Source organism: Pteronotus mesoamericanus, unplaced genomic scaffold, assembly GCF_021234165.1.
Source record: "Pteronotus mesoamericanus isolate MK-2021 breed Mesoamerican mustached bat unplaced genomic scaffold, CSHL_Meso_final contig_502, whole genome shotgun sequence".
Taxonomy (NCBI): Eukaryota; Metazoa; Chordata; class Mammalia; order Chiroptera; family Mormoopidae; genus Pteronotus; species Pteronotus mesoamericanus.
In genome coordinates, this window is record NW_026555187.1 from 4,836,775 (window position 1) to 4,861,160 (window position 24,386).

The 24,386-nt window shown below is 62.0% G+C and overlaps 2 protein-coding genes across 3 annotated transcripts in view; one reads left to right on the top strand and one right to left on the bottom strand.

The window, feature by feature from the left end:
• BMP1 (bone morphogenetic protein 1) overlaps window positions 1-6,851 on the top strand; it is a 38,725-nt gene extending 31,874 nt beyond the window's left edge. Inside the window, exons 17-20 of the mRNA XM_054578958.1 lie at window positions 1,818-1,945; window positions 2,339-2,552; window positions 4,124-4,374; window positions 6,146-6,851. Coding sequence (XP_054434933.1) covers window positions 1,818-1,945; window positions 2,339-2,552; window positions 4,124-4,374; window positions 6,146-6,280 — 728 coding nt within the window. The 3' untranslated portion in view covers window positions 6,281-6,851. The remainder of the gene's footprint in view (window positions 1-1,817; window positions 1,946-2,338; window positions 2,553-4,123; window positions 4,375-6,145) is intronic.
• A 4,970-nt stretch (window positions 6,852-11,821) lies between these two features.
• On the bottom strand, window positions 11,822-22,687 carry PHYHIP (phytanoyl-CoA 2-hydroxylase interacting protein). Of its 2 annotated transcripts, none has more exons than XM_054578780.1 (5): window positions 22,365-22,687; window positions 18,751-18,935; window positions 17,421-17,595; window positions 15,495-15,612; window positions 11,822-13,926 (listed from the first exon to the last, which is right to left on the bottom strand). In XM_054578780.1, the coding sequence occupies exons 2-5, from the start codon at window positions 18,913-18,915 to the stop codon at window positions 13,392-13,394; spliced, it is 993 nt and encodes a 330-aa protein (XP_054434755.1). In that variant the 5' UTR covers window positions 18,916-18,935; window positions 22,365-22,687; the 3' UTR covers window positions 11,822-13,391. The 2 variants fall into 2 exon arrangements, with proteins under 2 accessions (XP_054434755.1, XP_054434754.1); XM_054578779.1 differs by lacking the exon at window positions 22,365-22,687 and adding an exon at window positions 21,568-21,694.
• Window positions 22,688-24,386: the final 1,699 nt, after the last annotated feature.

Below are 24,386 nucleotides of genomic sequence, written 5' to 3' on the forward strand. Positions count from 1 at the left end.
TTTGTTCCTTCTGTGAAAAAGAGGGTCATGCTAAAGAGCCCTCAGCGCCGACATCCGCGAGAGAGCGGGAGAGGGTTTCAGCTTTTTGGGAAGGTGGTCCGTGCACGGTAGCCCTGATTCACTTCAGAATCACTCAGGGTGCGTTACCCCAGGGACAGGCTAACTGCGAATCAGTCAGTGTTTCCTGGGCCCCTGCGGAGGGGCAGCGCTGTGGAAGGCCAGGGTGGGCATGGGGGTCGCAGTGCATTTGGACACGCCAATCCCAGAGGGGTGACGCGACAGCTCTGCTCGAACTGGCAGGGCCAGGAGCCCCGCCTGCCTCCACCAGGACCACCGGGCAGCCTGCTGCGCAGTCGCGTGGTGAGCCTCTGACTGCAGGCACAGCTGTGCGGCCTGCACCCCCACCCCCGCCCCTTCTCCTCCCAGCCCAGCAGCATCGTGGCTGCTCAGACTTCCTGGAGGGACCTGTGAGATTGCACGATAAATGATGAGCAGCAGCTTTTACATTTGTGGGGCAGAAGGCAGATGGCAGTGGCCCGAGGAGCCATAAGCAGGGAAGAGGCGGGGGCAGCACGTGTTCTTGAAGGCTGGCCAAGGAGGAAGGAGAGGCTGGGCGGTGGCTAGAGGGGGTGCAGGGCCCCGGGAGGGCCGGGGTAGGGTGGGCGCAGCTCAGGAAGGCGCACGGGCCGGCAGGGAGAGGGAGGAGGGGCGACTTGCCATGCTGGCGTCCCCAGGCGGCAGAGTGGCAACCAGCTGCAGCTACAGAGGAGAATCATTCCTGCCAGGGAAGGGGGGACACCTTCTCTGAGAAGGGAAAGCAGGGAAGGTAGAGGCGGGGGAAGGTGAGCTTGCGGGTGGGCCGGGAAGCTGAAGTCCTTCATATCTGAGGCCCTGACTTTCTCAGGGAGGCAGGAAGTGAGGTGGACTGCAGGGAGCTGAGGAGAGGGCTAAAGGCCTGGAGCCGTTGCTGAGGGGGTGAGAGATGGCGCCGGTGAGGGGCAAATCCAAGGGTGCCCAGTGGTTTGGGGCCCACTGCCTTGGGGACCGTGGGTGGGGTTTTCTAAGAGGGTGCAGGAGGAGGATGGCATGTTGGTGACCAGTCGGAGGTTCAGCCTTGTGGTCCAGCTGGATAGGGAAGCAAGTTAAGTCGACCAAGGAGGAAAAATGGAGAGAAGCGGAAGGGTCAGGGCTGTGGGGGTCTCTAAAGTTGGAGAAGCAGTGACAGGAAAGTGAGAGCCTGAGTGGTGGGAAGAATGAGAGGCGGCCACAGAGAGGGTGATGGGTTTGTAGCATCGCGGAACAAGGAACGGTGGGCGATGGCAAAGGCTAGGGGGAGGTCGAGAGCCAGTGCACGGCCAGGGGATGGAGCCGAGGGGAGGGACTGCGAGGCCAGCGTCCGGGGCGGGCCGTCTGCGTGTTGGTTGACGTCGCAGAGGATGGCGGTGGGACGGGATGGAGAGAGCTGAGTCGGTTCCGACGTTTCCTGTGAGTGTGGAGGTGCGGCAGGAGATCAAGGATGACAGCACCTCGGAGGGCGGCGGGGGTGGCCAGGTGGTCTCAAGGTCCTCGGCATCACTCGGGCGCCTGGGAGGGTAGTTCCATGGATGCTGCCTGGTGGGGCCTCGCTTGGAACCAAGCAGCTTGTTCTCCCGGGGTGTGGGTGACCATGGAAAAAGGGGATATAAGTTCAGTCCGTGGTCACATGAGAAACGAGAAAAAAGGAAGGCGGGCAGGAGGGAGTGGCCTTCCTTCCTCACAGGGGGCGCTGACGCATTGGGGTTCCTGATGGTCCCCTTCCCCTAACTCACCTCCCACAGCTGGCTGTGACCACAAGGTGACATCCACCAGTGGCACCATCACCAGCCCCAACTGGCCTGACAAATACCCCAGCAAGAAGGAGTGCACCTGGGCCATCTCAAGCACCCCCGGGCACCGGGTCAAGCTGGTAAGGTGCCCACGCCCTGGCCTGCACAGGCCCCCTGCGTCCTGTGCCATGTGACCGTCACCTATCTCCTGTCGGCTTCCAAGCCCTGGGTCACGCAGAGGCACCGCCCAGAGCAGGGCAGGCTGCGGGCTGATGGCATGGCTGAGCCCACAGGGCCGCCACCCTGAGAGGACCCCAGTCTGGCCTCCACATGGACCCTTCCCCGGTGGATATGGGGGGTGGCCCTGCCATCCCCCCATTCCCGGCTCCTCCTTCACTGCCACCCACCAGCCGTGGCCACTGCCCCCGGAGTCTGTGGGCTGGGGTCAGGAGGCCTGGGTTTGGGGCCACCTGCTGCCCACCCCACGGGCCCCCCACCACATTCCTACTCACCTCCCTCCCCCGGGCCCCCAGACCTTCCTGGAGATGGACATCGAGGCCCAGCCGGAGTGTGCCTACGACCACCTGGAGGTGTACGACGGGCGCGATGCCAAGGCCCCAGTCCTGGGCCGCTTCTGCGGGAGCAAGAAGCCGGAGCCCGTCGTGGCCTCAGGCAGCCGCATGTTCCTGCGCTTCTACTCCGACAACTCCGTCCAGAGGAAGGGCTTCCAGGCGTCCCACTCCACAGGTGAGGCCACCCGCCACCGGGCACCGCGCTGCTCGACCCTCGTGCCAGATTTGTTCTGGAGGCATCTGCTGATCTCGTGTCGAAGGCAGGCTGGGCTTGGGTGGGGGTGACAAAAAGCTTGGGAAGGCGCCCACAGACCGAGCCTGGGCCCGGCTGCAGAGATGGTGTGTGCCGAGGGCAGGGCCGGGAGAGCGGAGAGGAGCCTCCTGGGCCAGCGAGGGCAGGTCCTGATGAGGGGCTGTGGAGGTGGCCCTTCAGGGGACAGTGACGACGGGGTAAGGAATCCCCAGGGTTCCCAGTGCCAGGACACTTGACTGTCCCCAAAACTCACTCTTCATTCATTTGATGCCTGTTTACTAACACGTAACATGTACTAGGCAGCGTCCTAAGTGCAGGTCACAAAATGTATGACACAGACAAACATCTCAGCCCTTGAGCAGCTTATTTTGTGTTCTGTTCATTTGTTTGTTTATTCAACAACCATTTGCTGAGCTCTGGTCCTGTGCAAGAAGCCAGTCGGGGCAAATGACCCTTCCTCTGGCCTGAGCCCTTCACCCCGCTCACCCCGGAACGCACAGGGCAGGAGAGAGACAGGACCTGCACAGATAATTAAGCAGGAGACAAACACGAGGAGGGCCAGGCTCTGGGTGTGACTGGTGGGGTCATTCCAACAGGGGGAGGAGCCCCAGCTCAGCCCCTGCCCCAGGACAGCTCTGAGTGTAACAGGTGCTCGCAGATCCCTCGGGTCGGCCAGAGCAATGGATGTGTGAGGCCAGCCGAGAAGCGGGAACACTGGGCTGCAGAAAAAGGCTGCAGGTCCGTCCTGGGAGGCCTGGCCCGCCCATCAGACCCAAGGTGTCACGGGGGTTTCGCAGGCTCCTTGTGGCTCTGCTGGGGACTCTCAGAGTTGATGTGTTTACAGTTTTCCCTTGGCACTCTCGGCACTTTTTCGACTCAGTCCCTGCCCAGTCCCCACCCCCACCCCACCCCTCCAGGGCAGGGTGAGCCCAGGTGTCCTAGAGGCCAGAGGACATCATCGGGAGGAGGGCCGCTGCTGAGGGACTTGCCCTGCCTGTTCTTGTTCCCCTCCCAGCACAGGGTCACTGGAGGCCCGGAACTCCATCTGGCCCTCAGACCTGCTGGGTTTGGCCCACACTGTGTTTTTAAAAAATGTGAGCCAACATTTAAAAATCAGGACTCTTTGCATAAAGTCTGGATGTACATCTGCTCTGTCAAGAATGGAATCTCTGGCCGCGCGGGGCCCGCATTCTTCCGTGACAGCCATCAGCCGGAGCAAATTAGCCGCGTCCCCTTTCAACAAGCGTGCCCTCATCCGAGCTTCTGCTGGGAGCCGCCCCCTCCCCTGCGTCCGGCCTCCGTGGGCCTCTGTCCAGAGGCCCAGCAGCCGCGCATGTGTTCTGGGCCAAGTCCTGGGCCAGGCCCAAACCCAGCCCTCCCTGGCCACGCAGCCTCTCCCAGGGCCTCCAGCCAGCCAGGAAGGCCCGTGTGGTGAGGCACAGCGCCGGCCCGCGGCCACGCTCAGGGAGTGACGCCCCGTCTCATCCCCACAGAGTGTGGAGGCCAAGTGCGAGCTGAGGTGAAGTCCAAGGACCTCTACTCCCACGCCCAGTTTGGTGACAACAACTACCCCGGGGGGGTGGACTGCGAGTGGGTCATCGTGGCCGAGGAAGGCTACGGGGTGGAGCTGGTGTTCCAGACCTTCGAGGTGGAAGAGGAGACTGACTGTGGCTACGACTACATGGAGCTCTTTGACGGCTACGACAGCACGGCTCCCAGACTGGGGCGCTACTGCGGCTCAGGGGTGAGGCCCCCGTCTCCCCTCCTCTTCACCCCGATCCACGCCCGGCACCCATGCAGGCATAGGATGCTGGTGCGGTGGGCGGCAGCTCAGGCCTGGGGGCTGCTCACAGAGGCCTGTCCTGCCCTGGGCTGTCCCACCCAGGAAAACCGGCCCTTTTCAGGCAAAACAGAGGTTTCTGGGATGGGCCCTGCCCTGCCGCAGGCCTGCCCACCACCTGTTAGGTTGGGCCTCCAGGGTAGCTGGCAGCCGGAGGAGGATGGAGCGCCCTCTGCCCTGCCCCACTCTCCTGCCCCAGCCCCCAGCGTGGCTCACCTGGGCCCAGAGTGGGCGCCGGGGCCAGAGTCGAGGACCAGCGCCTTAAGCTGAGCTGCACCAACCAGCCGTTCTGGCTGACCCACAACACACGCTCCTCCCTCCCCGGCCAGCTTCCCTCCTCGGGGAGAGGCCAGCGGCCCCCAGGCCGAGGCGCTGCTGTCCGAGCAGGCCCTGAGCATGGCTTCCGGGCCTTTCAGAGGAGTGTGCCTGACAGGGTTTTAACTAAGGCTGCAGGAAAACCTCAAAGGTGGCTCTGTTTTCCTCCTAGTTAGAGCTTGTGGCTTCTCTTTTTTATTTCTATTTTAAATCTTGTCCTCCTTCAGAAAATGCTGCCTTCCCCTCCCACCCCCACACCCTCCCAACACAGACACACACTTTTGCACTTGTGTTCATGCTTGTGCGCTTACCCAGATGTGCCCTCCTCACATCGCCTCCCGGTCCCCACCCCCCTAATGGTGGTGCTCCGGGCGGCCTGGGCGCCCGGGAGGGTAGAGGTTCCCAGAGGCTGCCGCCGCTGCTGGACCCAGCCCTGTGGCGACTCTCCCCTAGGAGCAGAGCTTCAGTCTGCTGAATGGCAAGGGCTGGGCAGGTGCGAGGCGGGGAGCAGGCGGAAGCGAGGCACACAGCCCCCTTGCCTGCCCTGCTCTGTGGCTCTGGAGTCCCCTGGGCGCCAAGCTGGCATGCCCCCCTCCCCACTCTGCCCTTGGCAACTCCCTTGATCTGGCGCATTCGGGTGTCCCAGGTGGCTTCTTCCAGATACTTCCGGAAGACTGGAACTAATAGGAGGGGACCTGGGGAAGGAACCCAGTCTCATCAGGCCTTCTGGCGTGTGTGCTGGGAATATCCCCAAGGTTCTTGGAAATGACCCTTCCACACCCTGAGGGCCAGGGCATCCGTGTGTGGGTGCTTTACAGGTGGCTGTCACTCCAAGGGCCTGGGCGCAGAGGTGAGGAAGGGCTTGCAGGAGCCGGGGGAGGGGCGTCCCCTGGAGGTGAGGACGGCCAGACGTGGGGGAGGCCAGGAGGGGGGACCAAGTCCTGGTCTGGGGGACCTGGCTGTCCAGTCCCGTCCGAGATGGCTGGGACAGGTGGAAGGCAGCCACGCAGAGAGCCTGCCTCCTGCAGGACCCTCCCCCAGCCCTCGGCCTGGAGAGCAGGTCGCCTTTAGTCCTGTTTGCCCCGGAGAGAAGCAAGGTCCAGAAAGACAGCACCTTGCCTGAACTTCACAACTAGTGAGCAGCAGAGCCCGGTTGAGAATGGAGTTTTCTTGGGACTGAAGCTCCTCTGCCCCTGCCTCCTCCCCACTCTGGGCGCCCCATCGAACAAACGAACGTCCTGCTTCAGGGGGTGGGGCACCTAGTGAAAGCGAGCCGCCCTCCTTAGAGCAGGGGACCCTAGGGAGGGAAGGCGGTAGCCTGGCGTGGCCCTCAGGCTCTCACATCCCTTTCCCCTGTCAGCCTCCTGAGGAGGTGTACTCGGCGGGAGACTCTGTCCTGGTGAGATTCCACTCTGACGACACCATCACCAAAAAAGGCTTCCACCTGCGCTACACCAGCACCAAGTTCCAGGACACACTGCACAGCAAGAAGTAACCTCCGCCCTCGCACATTGGCGGCGACACGGGGCCTGCTGCCCTCCGTCACTTGGACCGGACAGTGGGGGCAGGCAGGCGGCGGGCACCCCGCCCCCGCCCCCAGAGGTCCAGGCGAGGCTGCCCTGAGGAGGCAGGGGCTTGGACTCCTTCAGGAGCCACTTCCCCGGGCCCCTTCCACCCTCACCCCCTCCAGAGCGAGGGGCCAGGGCCAGGGAGCCAGAGCCCTCACCGAGACACTTGAAGCAGCCATTCCCCCGCGGGGACCGGCCGGTGGGGAGTGGCCTGTCAGCGGACCTCCCGCCTTTCCTGCCCACCGCTACACATGGATTGTGTACAGCTGGTGCGCAGCTCCGTTGTAATATACGTGTTCCAGCCCTTCCCTGGCCTCGCTCTGTTTTATTCTAACCTCCCCACCTTCCCGCTGTTTCGTGGGGCGTGAGTATCTGTACGTGGTCCACAGGAGCCACGGTGGGGAGGGGAGGGGAGGGTGGGGAATGAGACAGGGCTTCTCTCGCCCAGTGGCAGGTCAGCCACACCAGGGCATCCCAGCCAATAAACCGAATGTGTTACAGCCATCGTCCTGTGCCAGAGGCTGTCTGGGACAGGGTTGGGGGGCTGCGGTTTCGTGGCAGATGTGCAGGCTTGCTGTGTCTGGAGTGGCCCATAGCCAGAACACCTGGGTCATTGGCTGCCCTTCTTCCCTTCCGGTTCAGGACCCCTGAGGGTGTGATTTCACACTCAGGCACACACTGCACAGCCCTCCCCCCCCCCCGCCACACGCACACAACGGGATGGGTGGGCCATTCTGTGAAAGGCTCTTTGGTGGGGAGGGAAGAGGTATGTAAAAGAGGACAGGTGTGTGCGTGCACATCTGGGGTCTCCTGTCTCTGCGTCTAAGGACAGGGTGGGTGGGCTGCAAGGGTGTCCAGCCACGGGACCACACCGGGAGCAAGAAAGCTGGCGTCAGCCGGGGCAGACCCGCTCACTGGCCCCAGTGTCTGTCTTCCTGAAGGTCAGGCACCAAGTGCTGGTCCCCGTGGGTCTTCTCTTGTCATGGAGACAAGAGCCAGACGCTGAGCAAACATTCCGGCTCTGTCCCCCTCTCCCAAGGCGACCCAAGGTTGCGTCTTGTCTGGCTTCCTCCGTCCTGCCACGGCCCCCTCCCGCCCAGCCAGCCGGAGGCTCAGCCCCGTCTCCGCGGGGCCAGGAGGAGAGAAGCCACATTCCTGCTCCTTCCCCTCGAGAGAGCCTCTCTCTGCCTTTCCTCTGCAGGGATCTCACAAGGAAAGAAGGTCACGGAAGAACCCAGGTTCTTGTGGCTGGGCTGGCCACTTCCATAGTCCAGCGAGAACGGTGGCCTGCTCCAAGCCCCAGGGCTCCCTGGGAGCCTTTGGTGGGGCCATAGTGCTTTACCGGCGCCCACTCCTCCCCATAGCCAGGCAGGTGTGCCAGGGGTTGTCGGGACTCTGTGGGGACCCACCCCCAGGAAGCGGTGCGTCACGGTGCAGGCCCGATGGCCCTTTAAGCAGGAAGCAGGAGTGGGAAGCAGACACAGAGCTAGTATCTGATTTGCATGCAGAACCCCCTCCCCTGGTTGGGCTGCAGCCCTGTCTTCCAGTCCTGACCGAGGCGAGGCCTTGAACCCTGCGAGGCAGTGGGTGATGACTGGAGGGGTCACTGCTTATTGCTCCAGTGAGGCCATAGGCTGTGATGCCCCGGCCATCCCTCCATGCCCCCAGCTCCTCTGACTGGGCTGCTCAGGACAGCCTGGAGGGCCCTGAGCAGAACGGCGAGGCCCCCAAACTGTCGGAACCGCCTGGGCATCTCACCCAGGCACTTCGCCAACCAACTTGGCGCCAGCTCCTCCACGGCGCATTTGTAGTCCGTGGTCACAGCTCGCCCCAGCCCTCGCTTGGAGGGCCACGCTCCCAGTTCACAAGTCACAAGTCCAGAAGGAACCAGGACCATGACCCTGCCTAGACTGGGGCTTCCGCCCACAGAGAGTAGCTGGTTCTCGCCTCGAACAGGGCCTCTGTGAATAAATACCACAGCCGGAGGCGGCTCAGGACTGTCCCATGCAGCTGCCCTGGGCACCTGTCCCAACACCACCACCACCACCACCATGGATTCGGACCCCTGTACCGAGTCGGGGACCCAGGCTGGCAGGCTCCCCCAGTCTTCCCTGGGCCCATCAGCAGAGGTGCCGGAGGCTACTTAGGAGCTGGCTGCAGGCCACTGATCCATATTCCAGAACTTTTAATGTGTTCTCAGGGCCCAGCCCACCCTCACCTCCTGGCTGCTTCAGGTCCCACAGTAGAACAGCCCCAGTGCAGCTGCCCGTCGGCTCAGGAGGGTCTGCGTCAGAGGGAGGCGCCCTTGCGCCCTCGCTCCTCCACTGTCTCCGAGCCCCAGAGGCCCCCCCGGCTTCCCCGGGTCCTGAGTGCACAGCCAGCAGTGGAAGAGCTAGGACGGGCCTGCCCCAGGCTGTGCCCCACTCCTGGTAAGCGGGTTCAGATAACCGCTCCTCCTGGAGCTTCTGCTCCCTCCCTCTGGGAGCACCTCTGTAGCCCAGGGAGGATGGAATGACAGCACCAGCCTGGCAGCCAGAGGACCTGGCTTTGCCATGCTTGGCCCTGTGACGCTGGCCAGCTGCCCCTCCCCGGGCCTCTGCTCCCTGAGCCTGGTGTCTTTGCCCAGCAGCCCTTCCTGCCACAGGCAAGGAGAAACGCCAGCATCCCGTCTCCAGCGGCCAGAGGGCTGGCCGGGCTACTGAAGCCGCTGGGATCCTCAGCAGCTGTGGTGGCTTGCAGGGCAGCTGTTGGCTCAGCTGTAGAAGAAGGGAAGCTGATGCCCTGCCCCGCCCCTCGCTCCTTTTCTTTCTGATTCCCTTCCCTTCCCCCTAACAAGTATGAATGCAAACACAAGCGCTACCATTTGGTGGCATGTGCCCCAGGGTGAGTCATTTCACCACGCTGAACCTCAGTTTATCTAGACACATAGGGCAATGACAGCTCACAGGGTTCTGACGAAGGACGAGATACCCTTCGAAGAGATCTGTCCCACTGCCGGCGAACAGGAGGCTCTCCGAGAACGGGCCTCCTTTTCCTTTCCTCTGCCGGACCATTTCCCAGCTCCTGGACTGCTCCTTCCTATGGCAAAAAGGCAACTTCTGGGCACACAAGTTTGCAGTCAGGCGTCAGGAGCTCAGCAGGGGACTACTGCCAGAGAGGACAATGCCTAACCCACAGCAGGGAGGGGCTTGCAGAGCAGGGGACGGATTTCTGGCTGGCTGGTAGCCTTTCTGGGCACCTCCCAAGTCACCACCCTGTGCTTGACTGTCCCTACACACAGGGCTGCCTCTAGAATCTGTGAAAAGATTTGCTGCTCCAGTTTGCAAAGATAGTAGTGCCTGACTCGGGGAGCAGGGCAGAGGGTGGCCAGATGCCTTCCCCAGAGAGCGGCGAGGCCCCTCACCCAGCCTCCCGAGGGCCGCCTGCCTCTCCTGCTCCAGCCCCCTCCCAGCCCACACCTTCCCCCTCCCCCGTCCCAGGAACATCTGGTTCTAATCTCCTCCAGATGCTGTGGCCAAGCTGTTTTATGGCCAATCACCTCAGCTCAGCTTCCTGAAGGCCTCCCTCCATTTTGGGGAAAGGTCCCCTTCTTGTCCCTTTCCTTGGGACCCCAGCCACCTCTCTTGCCAGCATGGAGAAGAGATACACACTGAAGCCAGATGAAACTGTGAAGGTTCTCGGACCGGGCCCCTCTCCTCCCGCTGTGGGGTGGGGGCTGCCATCCACCCAGGATTCAAAGAAAGTTTCCAGCCCAGGAGGAGGGGAATGGGCAAGGAAGTGGGCGCCTGGGCCGGGGGGATGGTGGTGGGGAGAGAGAGAGAGCTGGGACATCAGTGCATGTGGCTACGTGTGTGCTGGCTGTGTCTGCGTGTCTGTGCCTGCACAGCAGAGCACCCACCTGTAACTCAAGGGTGCCCCTTGGTGGCCGCTGCTGCATTTTCCTTCCCTACCCGCTCCGGGGCAGGGCTAACTCGGGGGCCCGCTCTCTACAGTGGCCGCGGCAGCCCGAGGTTTTCCCTCGCCCTTCAGCTCTGTGGCTACTGAGGCTGTCCGCTAAATCTAGCCCAAGGAGGCTGTGTGAGAATGCACACGTGCACATGTGTGTGTGTTCCCACCCAGACCTCTCTCCTTCCACCAGAGGGGCAACGGGCCAGGCGGAACCCCAGGGCAGACGCCACCCGATGCCCGGACCTGGCTTGGTCTGCTGGGCGCCCCAGCAGCCCCGCACAGGCGTGTGCCAGAGAGCGGCCATCTGCGGCGAGGAAGGGGGAGCAGGCTCTCTGGGGGAGACCCGCACGCGAGCCCTCCAGCCCCGTCCGCCCTGCCTCAGCTGGCTGCCTCCATCTCCCGTGAGGGAGGCCCTGGGGCCAACCTCTCCTCCTGAGAAACCCAGAAGGGTCCACAAGGGAAGACTGAAGCCTCCCCTCTGGAGGAGTCTGGAAAGCCCTCAGCGGGTGGCGGGAGGCAGGGGTCCAGCTCAGAGGTGAAAGGCTAGACCCTGGTGGTCACTCCCTGTCCTGGGGATTCTGGACTCCCACTGCTGCCCAGCCCCTTTAAATAAGCCTCTTGGGCAATCGCGACTCCACGGCGCCCCCTGGTGTTTTTCAGGGAGGCGCCTTGGCCAGCTGGAGGAGACCCTCGAGAGGGTCACTGTGTCTGAGACGGGCCTTGCATGTCTCACTGTGTCGGGTGGGCCTGGCACACACTAGGGGACACAGGGCAGTGAAATGGGAAGACGCCAGCTCCTGACTCAGATCCTGGCCACGGTCGCCTGCTGACTGTAAGCCATGGGCAAGCCTTTCCATTGCTTTGTGCCTCCGTTTCTCCACCTGTTAAACGTGACTGCAGTGCCGAGCCGATGTGAAGACTGAAGGAGCTGACGTGTGAAAGCACCTGGTGTGATGCCTGGCGCGTAGGAGGCCCCCCGGAAGTGGTCTTTGCCCTTCACTCTCCTCCCTTACCCTGGGAGGCTGCGCCCCAGCTCCCGGGGACACATGCTCATTGGTCCTGAGCCAGGCAGTGTCAGGGAGGTGACTTGAGCTTTTCTGGAGCCTCTCCACTCCAGCAGAGGATCCTTTTAATAAGTCCATAATAATAGACACAGAGGTGACTCAGACCTGCCAGGGGAGCCTTGCTGGGGAGGGGACAGGGCCACCTGGGTCTGACGCTGCAGTGGGAAGGGCTCCAGATGAGGGGCCTAGGGACCTTGGTTATGCCTCCAGGTTGCTACAGACTCTCTCCTCAGAGCCCCCAGTTTCCCTGCAAAGTGCAGGGTAGCTCCAAATGGCCCCCAAAATCCCTTCTGAGCTGGAGATGTGGCTCCGCGTCCCGAGCCCTGCACCTCGCAGCAAGATTTGGACACAATTCCTGGCGGCCCATCCTGGACGCATCCCCACGTGAGCCCCTGCGATGGTCTGATTTGCCTGCGCGCAGTCCCAGAGCCCAAGGAGAGGCGAGACTCTCAGGCCGTGGTGGTTTATTGGTACACATCGCAAGCACAGCGCAGGCAGGCGCGCCCCAGCCGGGGGCAGACACGGGGCCAGACACGGGGCAGGGGAGGGCAGCGACCCATCCCCTCCGCAATGCTGCCAGCAGAGGGGGGAGGGCCTGAGGGCCACGTCCTCTCTTTCTCCAGGCCTCTCCCAGGGCCCCCAGACCTGTTCCGTGCCACAGAGACAGCAGATCACACCACTCCCTGCGGCTACAGAAGAGGCGACCAGCTGTCCCGCCTGCCCCTTACCGAGATATGGCCTTGTTGGCCTGCCAGCCCCTTCTGTCCCTCGTCACAGAAATCTGGCTGTCACTGCAGAGGCTGTTCTCCTCCGCCTGACATCACCGCCCTCATCCCCAGACAGACAGTCGCCTCCGGCCATGCCTCGCTTTGTCACCCCACCTGGTCCGCTCGCCTTGGGAGGCCTGCCCTGTCCACCCTGGTGACCCGTACAAAAGTAGGAAATAGGTAAAAACACTGTTAGGCCCAGCAAAGGCTTCAATGGGAGCTCCCCGGGGAAGAGACGCTCCGTCCACAGGCTCGAGGGGGAGTGCAGATGGCGCCGGCGGGCGGGGGCGACAGGTGGGGTGGCAGGAGGGCCGCATTCCGGGTCACTCGCAGGCACCGTGCAGTCACAGCCCGGCGGCAGGGGGGGCGAGCACACTGCACGGCCAGGGGGTGCCCGGGCTCGGCGGGAAAGCCCTCGGACCTGGTTCCACGCCAGGTCCCCTCGGGCGGGAGGCAGCCCACTCCCGGCTGAGAAAGGGGTCCCTCTGGGTCTCAGGGGTCTCTTCCCCCTCCTCGACCCCAGTGGCTGCCATGCCAGGCCTCAGTGCTCTGAGCAGCGGAGAAGGTCCTCTGGGGTCTACATCATCTTCAGAGCAAGGGAAAACTCGAACAGCCTGGATGCTCCGAAGCCAGGAGGAAAGAGGGCCCCTTTCTAGAGCGCAGGTGAGAAGGGGGACAGCTCTCCTAAGCAGAAGGAGGCGCCGGGGGGACAGGGAGTCACAGCAGTGCAGGAGGCTATTTATAGCAGGGAAGGGCCAGGTCTGGGGTGGGAAGCCCCCAGGCCCAGCTGGGCAGGGAGGGGCATCCTGTGGCGGTCCTGAGTGGGGCACATGAGCTGAGGAAGAGCACCCCACAGCTCTCTGAGTCCCCTACGGACGCAGGCAGCCTGCGCACGGGCTGCAGTCTGGAGAGGCTTCCCCGGGAGAGCCCAGAGGCCACAGCCCCTGGGAGATGGGGGCCTGGATGAAGCAGAAATAGCCAGACTGGGGACCCAGAGGAAAGGGGAGTCTCCAGAAGTCCAACCCCCCACCAACCCGCTGAAGCTAAGAGCCTCTCCCAGTCTACCAGGCGTGGGTGGGCCATGCCTGCCAAGGGGACCACCCTCTGTTGCCTCTAGTGCCAAGGGGTGGGGGAGGGGGGAACTGGTGGCATGGAGGGGGCAGGGGGGCAGAGGAGAGAAAGCCAGCTCCCTGAACTTATGTCGCCCGTCACCACCCTGCTGGTCACTTCTCCCCAGCCCCCCCGGCTCCCCGGAGTCCCTAGCGGCCCACGCTGATGTTGCAGGTCTTGCAGCTGGGGTCTTTCTTGGCGTCGGCAGTGGACAAACTCATGAGCTGGTGGCCGCTGATCTCCCCCAGGGTGCCCAGGGACAGGTCGACGGGCTCGGTGTAGATGATTTCCAGGATGAGGTCCTGCGCGTGGCGGAAGACCAGCTCCCCATCCTCCACGCTGCAGGTCAGGAACTTGTTGCAGGCAATGTCCAGAAGGGGCAAGCGGTCTCGGCAGAAGCGGTCCCCCAGCGAGCCCTTGGGGGCCAGCACCAGGATGGCGTAGTGGTAGGCTGTGTACATACAGTAGAAGTCCGCAAAGTAGAGGTTGGTGCTGGGGTTGAAAAGGCGCTGGGCGGGGATCTGGAAGCGCCAGCGGCCGTAGGGGGAGTCCTGCGGGGGCTGGCCTGTGTTGAACTCCGTGTTGCAGCTGAAGAAGACTCCGTGGAGCATGCCGCTGGTCGGGGAGCCGTGGCTGCCGCTGTTGTCCTTCAGGTAGGGCTGCAGCATGTTCCCGCAGTGGGTCCTGCCCACCCCGGGGACAATGCCAGAGGGAAGAGAAAATGCCGCCGGTTAGCTGGGCTGAGGCTTGGCTGCTGCGTCTGGTGAGGAGGGAGCCAGCCCAGCTCCCAGCTCTCCCACCAGCCGCCGCCTCCGCCCGTCACAAATAGTACATTCCAGAATGCAAGAGCAGGGAGGGCCCTGGAGATAGGCTGATCCGGCCCACTCTTTTGCCGGGGAGAGGTCTGAGCCTGCTGTTCCCCAGCACAAAACCCTGGGGGAGCTTGAGTGACAAGCAAGGCGTCGCAATCTGGTCTTTCTGGCTCCACCTCCTACCACCCCCACGCCCACGGGTGACTCCCTCCGGCCTCGTGGGAGCCCCGCCCCAGCTCTCTCCTGCCTCTGCACCCGCGGCACCTGCATCCCCGCCTTCCTCCACCTGGCCTGGCAAACTCTCTCCCTCCTTCAAGGCCCGGCAGAGGTGTCCTTTCCCCTCCAAAGCCTTGCAGGGACATCAGGCAGTGGCACACAACAGCATTTTGACTGCCCACTACGTACGTGCGGGACACTGAAGTCTACTCGACGGTCACACACACCCGCTGCATTCCATCTGCCAGGACGGTCCTCCAATAGACTCTGAGGTTTTCAAGGGGGGACCTGCCTTTCCCCATCCTTCTCCCCTGGCACACATGGGTGCTCTCTGTGTCTTTCTTGCTTCCTGACAGAGGAACCGGACTGGGCCAGTGCCCTCACCACTCAGCTCACTGCCTCTCCTCTTCAGTGCTACCACCAAAGACCTCCAGGCCCCCGCTGCCCTGGGGTAGGGTCAACGTGACGCAATGACAAAGACAGTGCTGGCGGTGGCTTGCCCTGGCCCAGCCTTAGAAGGCCGTGCGCTTGGAGCAGCGTCAGCTGCCCTGGGGGGGGTGGGCAGCCCCTGACCCAGCCTCCCTCTTGCCTGGCCCTGGCTGTCCCAAGTGACTAGTGACTTGATGGTCCTCTGGGTCTCAGGCTCCCCATGTGTCGGCTGAGGGTGTTGCATGACGCCAGTAACTGGATCAAGAACGTTTGGGTGGGGAACCCCTCTTTCTTCCTAAAGGGAATTACAAAGGTGGGCCGTAGGCAATAAAACTGAAGCTGCTCAGGTTGAATGATAGGTGAGGTCCACCAAGCTCCATCCTCCGAGTTCTTCAACGACCCCTCGGCACCCCGCTAAGGGCTGCCTGAGGCTCACCCTGGAGCCCCCGGGCTCCCCGCAGCAGATGGTGTGAAGACCACACCCTCCTTGCTCAGAATCTGCTCACACTCTGCACCCTGCTCCCGCTCGCCCCTTGGGACCCAGGCCCTGAGCTGGACGGAGGGCTGGCCTGCCACTTTGGAACCCGTGACAGGAACTCCACCGGGGAGGATCCCAGCGGGACCTCACCCGCCCAGGAACTCCAGGCAGCCCCACCCGGAGAGCCTGTCCTCCCCGGGAGCGCGATCCCGCAGCCTGTGACGGGAGGCTGGGGCGACGTCGAACAGCCTGGGCGGCCGCGGAGGCAGAGCCGGGGGAGGCAGGCGGGACCTGGCGGGCGTGCAGGCCTGGCGCACCTGGCGTGCTGGAAGTACTCCTTGTGGTGGTTGCGGTAGAAGACGGAGAAGCGCAGCATGCGACCCGCGATCTGCTCGGCCTTCTCCTGCAGCTGCGCCAGGTGCTCCTTGGCATAATCTGCAAGAGAGCAGGCGGGTGAGCCAAGGGCTAGGCAGGGGTCGCAGCCACTCCCCTCCCTCGCCCACCTCTGTGCTCGGAGCTGCAGGGGACACCACACGTCCACAGCAGCTCGGACCACATGGGAACGGGCCAGCTGGACGCTGTCCGTCCTCATCACCTCTGCATCCCCCGTGCCGGAGGCTAGGGATTCTCTGCCTCAGACAAGGGCAGGGCTGATTGTGATTATACAATCACGCCAGGTCCCTGGGGCTGTAACCCCAGGCTGTCCTCGTCCTCGTCCTCGTGTGTGAGGAGGACCAGCAGGCAAGAGAAGGACTGAGAGGGGGAGATGTTGAGGTCCTTCAGGGAGAGCCTTCACACCCACCAGGCTAGAGGCTGCCCACACCACCCTCGGGGACGCCAGCTGTCATCACAGGCGGGGGCTCAGTCCTCTAACTGAGGCGAGGGTTTGGGCCGACCAGGTCTGGGGCGATGGCTGCACTTCAGCATCCCAGGAAAAGCCGAGAAGCCTGGAAACAGGGTAGTGAAATTGGACCCTCCCCAGGGCTGGGGCCAGAGGCCCAGGCAGGGCTGCTGCCGGCAGAGACAGCGCCTTTGTGCAAATCAGAAAGAGATGCCCTTTCCTCCCTGCTGATGCGACCCTGGCCAGGATGCTGGGTTAGGCAAGAGGAATGTGGCCTGGAATGCAGTCACCCCCAGCTCCCCTGCTGGAAGTAACGTCCCACTGCATGTGCAGTTCTGGGGTGAACTCAGAGGCTTTCCTCACAGGGAGAGGGAGCACCTTCAGAGGGCGGGGTGTGCGGCTGAGCGGGGAACATGAGCCACTCAGAAGAGAACGGCAGGTCAAGGGCGCGGCCAAGGGCACAGACCTCGGCAGAGGGTGGAGCCAGCAGTCTCGGAGGCCCCCGGGCTAAGAATGTACCCTGCCCCTTCCTTGTGACAGAGGAAGATCTGGGGCAGTTCTCACCATGGACACTAAGAAAAGGGACTGTCGCGGGGACAGAACCTGGATCATTGGCGACAAAGTACACGTGAGCCTGGTGCTCCATGGGCTCGCGCTGGAATTTCTAAGCCAAGAGCGTTGGCGGGACCACTGAGTAAGGATCGTTTTCCCAGGCTACATGGAGGCCCAAGACAGGCAAAATGGGATTGCTCCACGAGCCGTCCATCCACCAACGATCAGTAAACAACATGCAATCCAGCCACATGATGTGCTATGTTATTCCTTCTTAAGAAGGAAGGAAACCCTGACACAAACTACAACATGGATGAACCTCAAGGACATGATGCTAAGTGAGTAAGCCAGTCACAGAGGGACAAATAGTGCGTGATTTCCCTCCCATAAGGTACCAGGAGTGGGAATTCACAGAGCGGGAAATGGAGTGGTGGTTGCCTGGGGGGCTGCAGTGAGGGGCGGAGGAGCTGTTGTTTAATGCCTATGGGGTCTCAGTTTGGGAAGATGAAAAGCTACATACAAACCAACGTGGATGCACTTAATGCCACTGGACCGCACACTTAAAAATGGTGACGATGGTAACTTTTGTGTTCTGTGCACTTTACCCCAATTCAAAAGCATGGTTGCCCCAAGCCAGAAAGGTGACTCCATCCCGATACGGAAGCGATGCCGTCACCAGTCTGCAGGCTTTGGCGGGGCAGGGGTGGGTCTCATGGACCCGTGTCTCCCTGGTGGCCTCAGCCTGGCGCTGGCATGTGGCAGCGGTCACGGTGTCTGCCGTGTCGGGATGAAGCCCCCTCCTGACCATGACAAAACCACATGCACGAGAGCGGCGGGGGCGGGGCCTCACCCCCAGTGCAGAACTCGACCGTCTCGCTCCAGCCGGACACCAGGTACTCCCCGTCGCTCTGCTTCACGGCGGTCTGCACCGCCACGCTGTACTCCGTGCGGGGGCTCAGGAACCAGTGGCCTCTCACCGTCATGGGCAGGGGCACGGCCTTGGCCACAAGCTTGGTGGGGACATCCTGAGACATGGGGTGCAGACCAAGAGCCAAGAGTCAGCCACACTGGGGGGTCACACCAATCTCAGCCCTCCCGCAGGCCCCTGCTGCCCAGGTGGCCCCGGGCCTCCCGAGCGGGCCAGGGCCTCAGCGATGCAAGGCGTGGCGTCCCGGCCGCCATTTTCCCCCAGAAGCAAGCAGAGGCCCTTGGCAAGGCTGCCGGGCGCCCCCAGCCTGCGCCCCGCCCAGCTCTCTGACGCCCGCTCTCTTGGGAACTGAGGAGAAAGGCCAGGGGGGTGGAGGCCCGCCAAACTGAGGGCAGCGAGACCCCAGTTTTCGAGGGAGACATCGAGAGCTCTGCGCACTGCAGTGCCGTCTCCACGGCAACGGCCAATGCTGAGAAGCCAGGGAGGAAGGGAAAATATGCCTTATTCTTTTGGGAGGAGGTTAAGGGGGTGGTGTTGAACATTCACATCACCGTGGCAACTGGCCTGCCAAAAGACACCCAGATCAGGGGAGCTGGATCCAAAGAGAGAGAGGGCGAGTAACCCACATGGTGCCGTCGTCGTGGGAACCGGCTTCTTCCCACCTCACTCTCCCCCTGCCTTTCTGCCAGCTTGGAAGATGGGAGCCTTCCCCCCGCCCGCCCCCACACCAGCTTTAGCCGAGGGAAAGGACACTCCAGCCAGCCAGGGACTCTCTCGCATTCATTTTCTCAACCTAGCAAACAGGCCAGAGGGCCAGGGGGCCGGGGGAGGGTGAGGCCCGGGGGCCTGGAGGACCCAGCAAAGCGCTGCACCCTGCCCATGGCCCACGTCACCCACCCGGTCAACACGGCAGCCCTAGGTGTGCTGTCACGGCCCCGCCCTGGGTTTTCCCGCCCCTCTGACGCCCTCGTCCCGATAACGGTATTCGCTGTGTGCCGGGCCCCGAGCCAAACACCACACAAACGTTACCCCACAGAAGCCTCTGACAAGCCTACAGGGGCTGGATTCCCTTTTTGCAAGCGAAGGAACTCAGGCTCAGAGAGGCTGAGTAACTCCACCCAGATCGCACAGTAAGAGGATCCTGGGTTGGAGCCAGGCCTCTCCGACACCCCGCTGTCACCTCCTGGCGCACGTTCGCCGGCCGCCTTCAGGAGCAGTGGCGGGGAAGACTGCTCGGGGCTCCCTCACTCACCCGGTGCTTGAACTTGTTGGAGTTCTTATTCTCCTTCTTGTTGAGGTCGATGAAGTAATGAGTGACCCTCTCCAGGTCACTGTTCTCCATGGCCCAGGAGATGCGGAAGGAGTCGCAGGTGATGTTGTTCACCTCGATGCTGTGGGGCGTGGACAGCAGCTCCATGGTCCCCTTCGGTTTGGCTCCTGTGGGGACGAAGAGGAGAGGGAGAATCAGCACCTCCCTCCCCATCATGGAGTCTTCTGGAGCGTCTTGCTCCCAACATCCCTTGCCAGATGGAACCTTGAGGAGCCATTGACTGTACCTGCCTCATCAAAACCGGTGGAAAGATTGCACAGGGAAGACTGGAGGCGTGGGAACGAAGGTGGGATGGGGCACCCCTCCCCCGGGGACGCTTGGCTTTCCTGGGAGGGGTCTACAGAACAGACGGCACCTGACAGGTGGCAGAGGCAGTGGGAAAGCTGCAAACGCCAGGCGGGACAGATTTGCAGCAGATGGAGCCAAGGAGGGGGCCCTCAGCCAGTAGGCGTGGAAAGAGAAAGGAGTGGGGGCAGAGAGAACCGTGTGGGACGCAGGAGAGCCAGGAAGCACCCGCCGAGGAGACCGGTGGGAGGGAGCAGCAGGAGGGGGCGCCAGCAGCCAAGAGGCCAGGGCCCGGGGCGCTGGGGTCAGGCCTCCCTTCTCGCTGGGGCGGCTCAGCAGGGCTGGGGGTGCAAGCGCCACAGAGCCGCATGAGGGTCCATGGGGTGGAGGGGCAGCTCATGCCCCAGACCTTCTCCCACCTTTGACTTCTCCACTATCTTTCTTTCCCTTTCAGCACATCCTTTGCCACTTGACTCTTTTAAATAGTTGGCTTTACCCTTGACAGCTATTACAGGCTGACTATGTGCCGATCGTTTCACAAACATCATCTCATGTGAGCTCACAATAGGTGGGCAGTATTATTACCCCCATTTTACAGATGAGGTAGCTGAGGTTGCGGCTACTATGATGCCAAAGGTCACACGGCTGGAAAATGATTTGAACTCTGGTCGGTCTGACTCCGGAGCACTCAAGCCTTTCATCCTTAAGCTGTGTTCCATTGTGTGTGTGTGTGTGTGTGTGTCACGTGAGTCACGTGTGTGGCATGTGTGAATGCATAGGTGCACATGGTTTTGCCACTATTTATTTTTCTTTCTCAGTCCCTTTCTTTCAAGCAGTGGCCTTTTCGCCCACCCGCCCACTCCTTCTCCGGCCGCTCTCCCAGGTGTGAGCACCGCCGTCGCCCTCACCTGTGCTCAGCCGGGAAGTGGTGACTCGGGCTCTGACTTTGGCTGAGCTCACTGGAGCTCAGGGACCAGGCGGTACAGGGTTGGGTGGCAGGGGAGGAAGGGACCATCTCTGGGGCAAGAGTGTGAGTGGAGGCTGGACTTCCTCCCAGGGTGTCTGCTTAGTACCCCGTCGAGCTCAGGCCCCGGCCCTTCTCAAGCCCCGTCCTGGCCCACCTCACATTTCTGGAATGTCAGCTCCTTTTCCCTCCTTCCCTCTTCTTCTCCCCGCCCAGACACTAAGGGTGAGGGTACCCTGTGCCTTCGAAAGCAGGTACTTCTATTTATAGCTTGCAGAAGCTCCAACCCACACTTTCCTGTCAATTAAGGCTGCTCTGGAGCCCAGCACCTCTAAGTTAGCCTGCGGGCTGCCTGGGTGGCAGGCACAGGGCAAGGGATACGGGCGATGGCCCTCACCTGTCCTGGAGTGTTCCCTGAGTCCTTGTTACATCTTAGCTGTCCGCCCTGAAGCACATGGCTGCCTGTTGTGAGGTTCAGCCAAATGCCAGCGGCTTCGTGAATCGTGTGGTGAATAAGCATGAGGGTGCTACCGGGTCCACCACAAAATGAAGCAGAATGGGACAGGGTGTCTAGAAGCAACTCTACCACACACCAGTTTGTAATTCATGGGGACAGGGGTAATGCAGTGGGGAGCTGCCACCCCCCGAGTTCCCAGCGAGGAGCGCCCCAGGGAGACACCTCTATGCCCCACAGGCACACGCACTCACACCTGCACCCCCCACATGGACACACTCCCGCCCCCACAGGCCTCCCCCAGCTGGGGATGCAGCCCACGCCCACCCCGAGGGCGGGGGCGCCCACTCCCGCCCCGCGCTCCGTGGTCTCCCAGAAGCAGGGCAGCGGTGCTTCCTGGAGAGCTGTCCTGGAGCTGGGGCACCCTCTCCCCTCCGTGGTTCTGGGAGAGCTGAGACCACTCCCCACGCAAGACTGGGAGAGTGGCTGTGAGCGCACTGGGAGGGCAGTAAAGGCGGGGGGACCAGGGAAGCAGGAACCCCAGTGCTCCAAGCCCCGATGACCGAGGAAGGGCAGGGTGTGAGAGGCAGGTTGAGACAGCACCTGAGAAACACCCACACTCCTGAGCGAATCCACCCTGAGACAAGCATTCACACACCCACACGCAGGCAGGCGCACGCATGCGAACGCACACACACATGCACACACCAAGTACGGCCACCCACAGGCTGCACCGCCTCCTCAGGCATTCCCGCTCCCACACACTGCCCTGCGCACTGAGGGACCCTCCGCCGCCCTCCACATTTTAAGGTTGTCCCGCAGTTTTCCCTCCACTGGCTGCCACCTCCACACAAACCCACACGTGTTTATGTCCACAGGCTCACACACACACGCATGCATGCGCATCTTCTCACAAAGCCGTAGTTTGGTGGAAAAGAAAGCCACAGGCACCAACATGCATGCGTGCCACCTCCACGCAAGGCGCACAGCCCATGCGCCTGCTTGCACACCCGTGGATATTCGCATGCACACCAACCTCTGTCCATATTCTGATACTCGCTCTCAAGTCTTCTCTTGGCTCAAAGACACAGCCTTTGAAACTGTGTTTGTCTCCGGCCACACTCTGCCAGCCCCGAGCCTTCACATGCCAACAGGTTTGCCTGCCGACGGAGCTCTGCCCACACGCTCCACCTACCCACCCCCTTCTGCTCCGAGTCGCACCTGCCACACAGCACCCCTCCACCAACATGCCCTCCCACACGCATGACAAAGGACATGTCTGCCCCATAAATACACTGCTTCACCCTGTCCCCACCAACATGCACCCACAGGCGACTCAGATAAGTGCCCCGACACATGGGCTTCCCATGTACAAGAAACATACATTCCCAGGCATGCCACACAGCAGTCAAAACCCACACATGAACATGAGTACATGCAGACAGAACTATCTACGCAAGCAAGCCTCCAGTCTTCTCACAAGCATGCATACGCGGTGTACACACTGATAGGACACCCTTTGCCCGTGCCCATCCAGAAAAGCCACCGCACGCCAGAGGAAAAGCTGCCCCCCACTCCGCTGTCCCCGTTGGCGTTGCTGACTGCAGCAGAATCGTCACGGGGTGACCGACTGTGGTGCCCCGGGGGACCGGATCCAGCTGTTACCCCTTGGCCAAGGTCCCAGGGGGAAAGAGGACAAGGTCGTGGGCCCTGGCAATCCAGGCGGGCACTGCAGGCAGTGGCAGGACCCCGGTGCCCCCAGCTCCCAGCCCTTGGCCAGCGGAGTCCCTCTCAGGGTTGACAGCAGGCGCTCTGGGGAGGAAGGGCACTCACCTGGCCCCACGGGGCTCTGCAGAGGAAGACCTGGAGGGGAGGGAAGGGAGAGAGCTGTGTGAGGATGGGCTCCCCAGGCCGCCTGGGTCACAGGCAGCAGCGCTCGCTGGCTCCTCCTGCTCCTTTCGCGGCTGCCGCGGAGGCTTCTTCCATGCCCCGCAGGCAGCCCCTGCCTGCTCCGCAGCGCGCTGCCGCTCCTGGAGAGGCGACGTTCCCAGCCGAGCGCAAGGAGAGGCAAGAGCGGAATCAGAGCCGTGTGGAGGAGAGAGAGGCAGAGAAGGCGAGAAGGAACTGGAGAGCCAGACCCAATCTGGCTCCACCAATGGGATCAGTGGCTGCCCAGCGTCAGGTGACAATAAGCAAGCTTGGTCCCTGTTCGCTTGGGCTGGTGGGAGGGGGAAAGGGCAGAAGGTCTCCCAGGGAGCTACGCAGATGTCTTCCAAGACAGTGGTGGTGGCTGCCTCTTTTCCCAGTTTTTCCAGAATAGGGGCTGTCAGCAGAAGTCCCTCCAACACACGTCTACTTGGAAATCTCTCCATTGAAAGCAGCCCCCAAACTTTAGGGTGCTGGGAGAGGGGTGGGGCTTAGCCCAAGGGCTTAGGAGCCTGAAGCGAAGATTCTGATTGGGGGCAGCGGGCAGCTGTGAGCGGGCAGGGTCCAGACCCCATAGGGGAGCCCGTACTTGTGTGTGTGGGGTGGGTGGGGGGTGCTGTCTGTCTTAGTCTCTGTTCTTACCTCCAGGTGCTCCCTTTTCTTACCAACTCTATCAAGAGATAGTATATGGAAGCCCCAGGAACACTGGTGGTCTAGGGCAGATCCTCCGGCTGCTTAGGTGTTGGGGGGGGCGGGGGAGGGACAAAAGAAAGAGAGAGAAGTTGGGGGGCTGTGAAGGGTGTGCAGAGGCATGAAAGCGGGGGCGGAAAGCACACACCAAGCTTGGAGTGTTTGCATCCTAGCCGACCATCTGGGCTCGGAGGAGCCAAGCCCTGAACACATGGGCCAGGCAGAGAGCGTGCTGTTTGCTGTCTTAGCTGCAGGAGGCTGTTCTACCACCAGAACGTGAGGACCCTGTGGATGGCGCCGTGAAGAACACTCAAGGAAATCGGAACCAAGCGGCCAACAGGGAGCACATGCAGCGCGGAGAAGCATGGGCTTTGCGGACAGATATGGTTAAAATTCTTGCTCTATTACTCCCTAGCTTGGTGGCCTTGGACAGGGCACTCAACCTCTCAGAGCTTCAGTCTCTTCGTCTGTCAAATGGAATAATAACACAGGTTTATGGTCATCACTGCCTGAGATAAACATGTGGGTCACTTGGCTCTGGGCCTGGTACACAAGGGGTGCCTGGCCACCTGTCGGAGATGTTCTTAGTGCCATCACATGGGCAGTGTCTGTCTGCAAGGAGCCCACAGTCTCCTAGGGGAGAAAAGACGAACATTAAGAGACACGATTAGGAAACAAGAAGTAGACAACTAAATTGCAGGGTATAGACAAGAATTCTGAGATGGAGGAGTCAGGACCAGCTCCAGGGCACAGGCGGGGCCGAGCCAAGTAGAGACTGTGGAGGAAGGAGGATGGTGGGTGGGGAGGGCTTGGTGTCGGGACTGCAGTCAGGACACAATAGACTATGCAGGCGGACCCTGGTGAGGACCTCAGAGAGCCACAGGGGGCATGAGCTGAGCATAAGGGACACCTGCCGAGAGGGACTTGGGGGCTGCAGACAGCCGCAGCCGGGTTGGAGGTGGTAACAGTGGACAGAGAGTGAACAGTTCACCGAAAGCAGAGATAAGCCGAAGCCAATCCCACCCTAAATGGGTGTGGAGAACCTGAGCAGGTTCGGCCAGATCCCGAACCACAGAATGCAGTGCGGTGCGTCACTGGGAGGCAGGTCGCGCATTCCCTCAGCCAAGCCTGCACGGAGATGCTGAAACCCCGCAGAGGTGCACAGCGTAATTCCACAGCGTAATTCCACAGCGACGGCCTGCACCAGGCAGCTGGGCCAAACTCTGTCCCTACGATCAC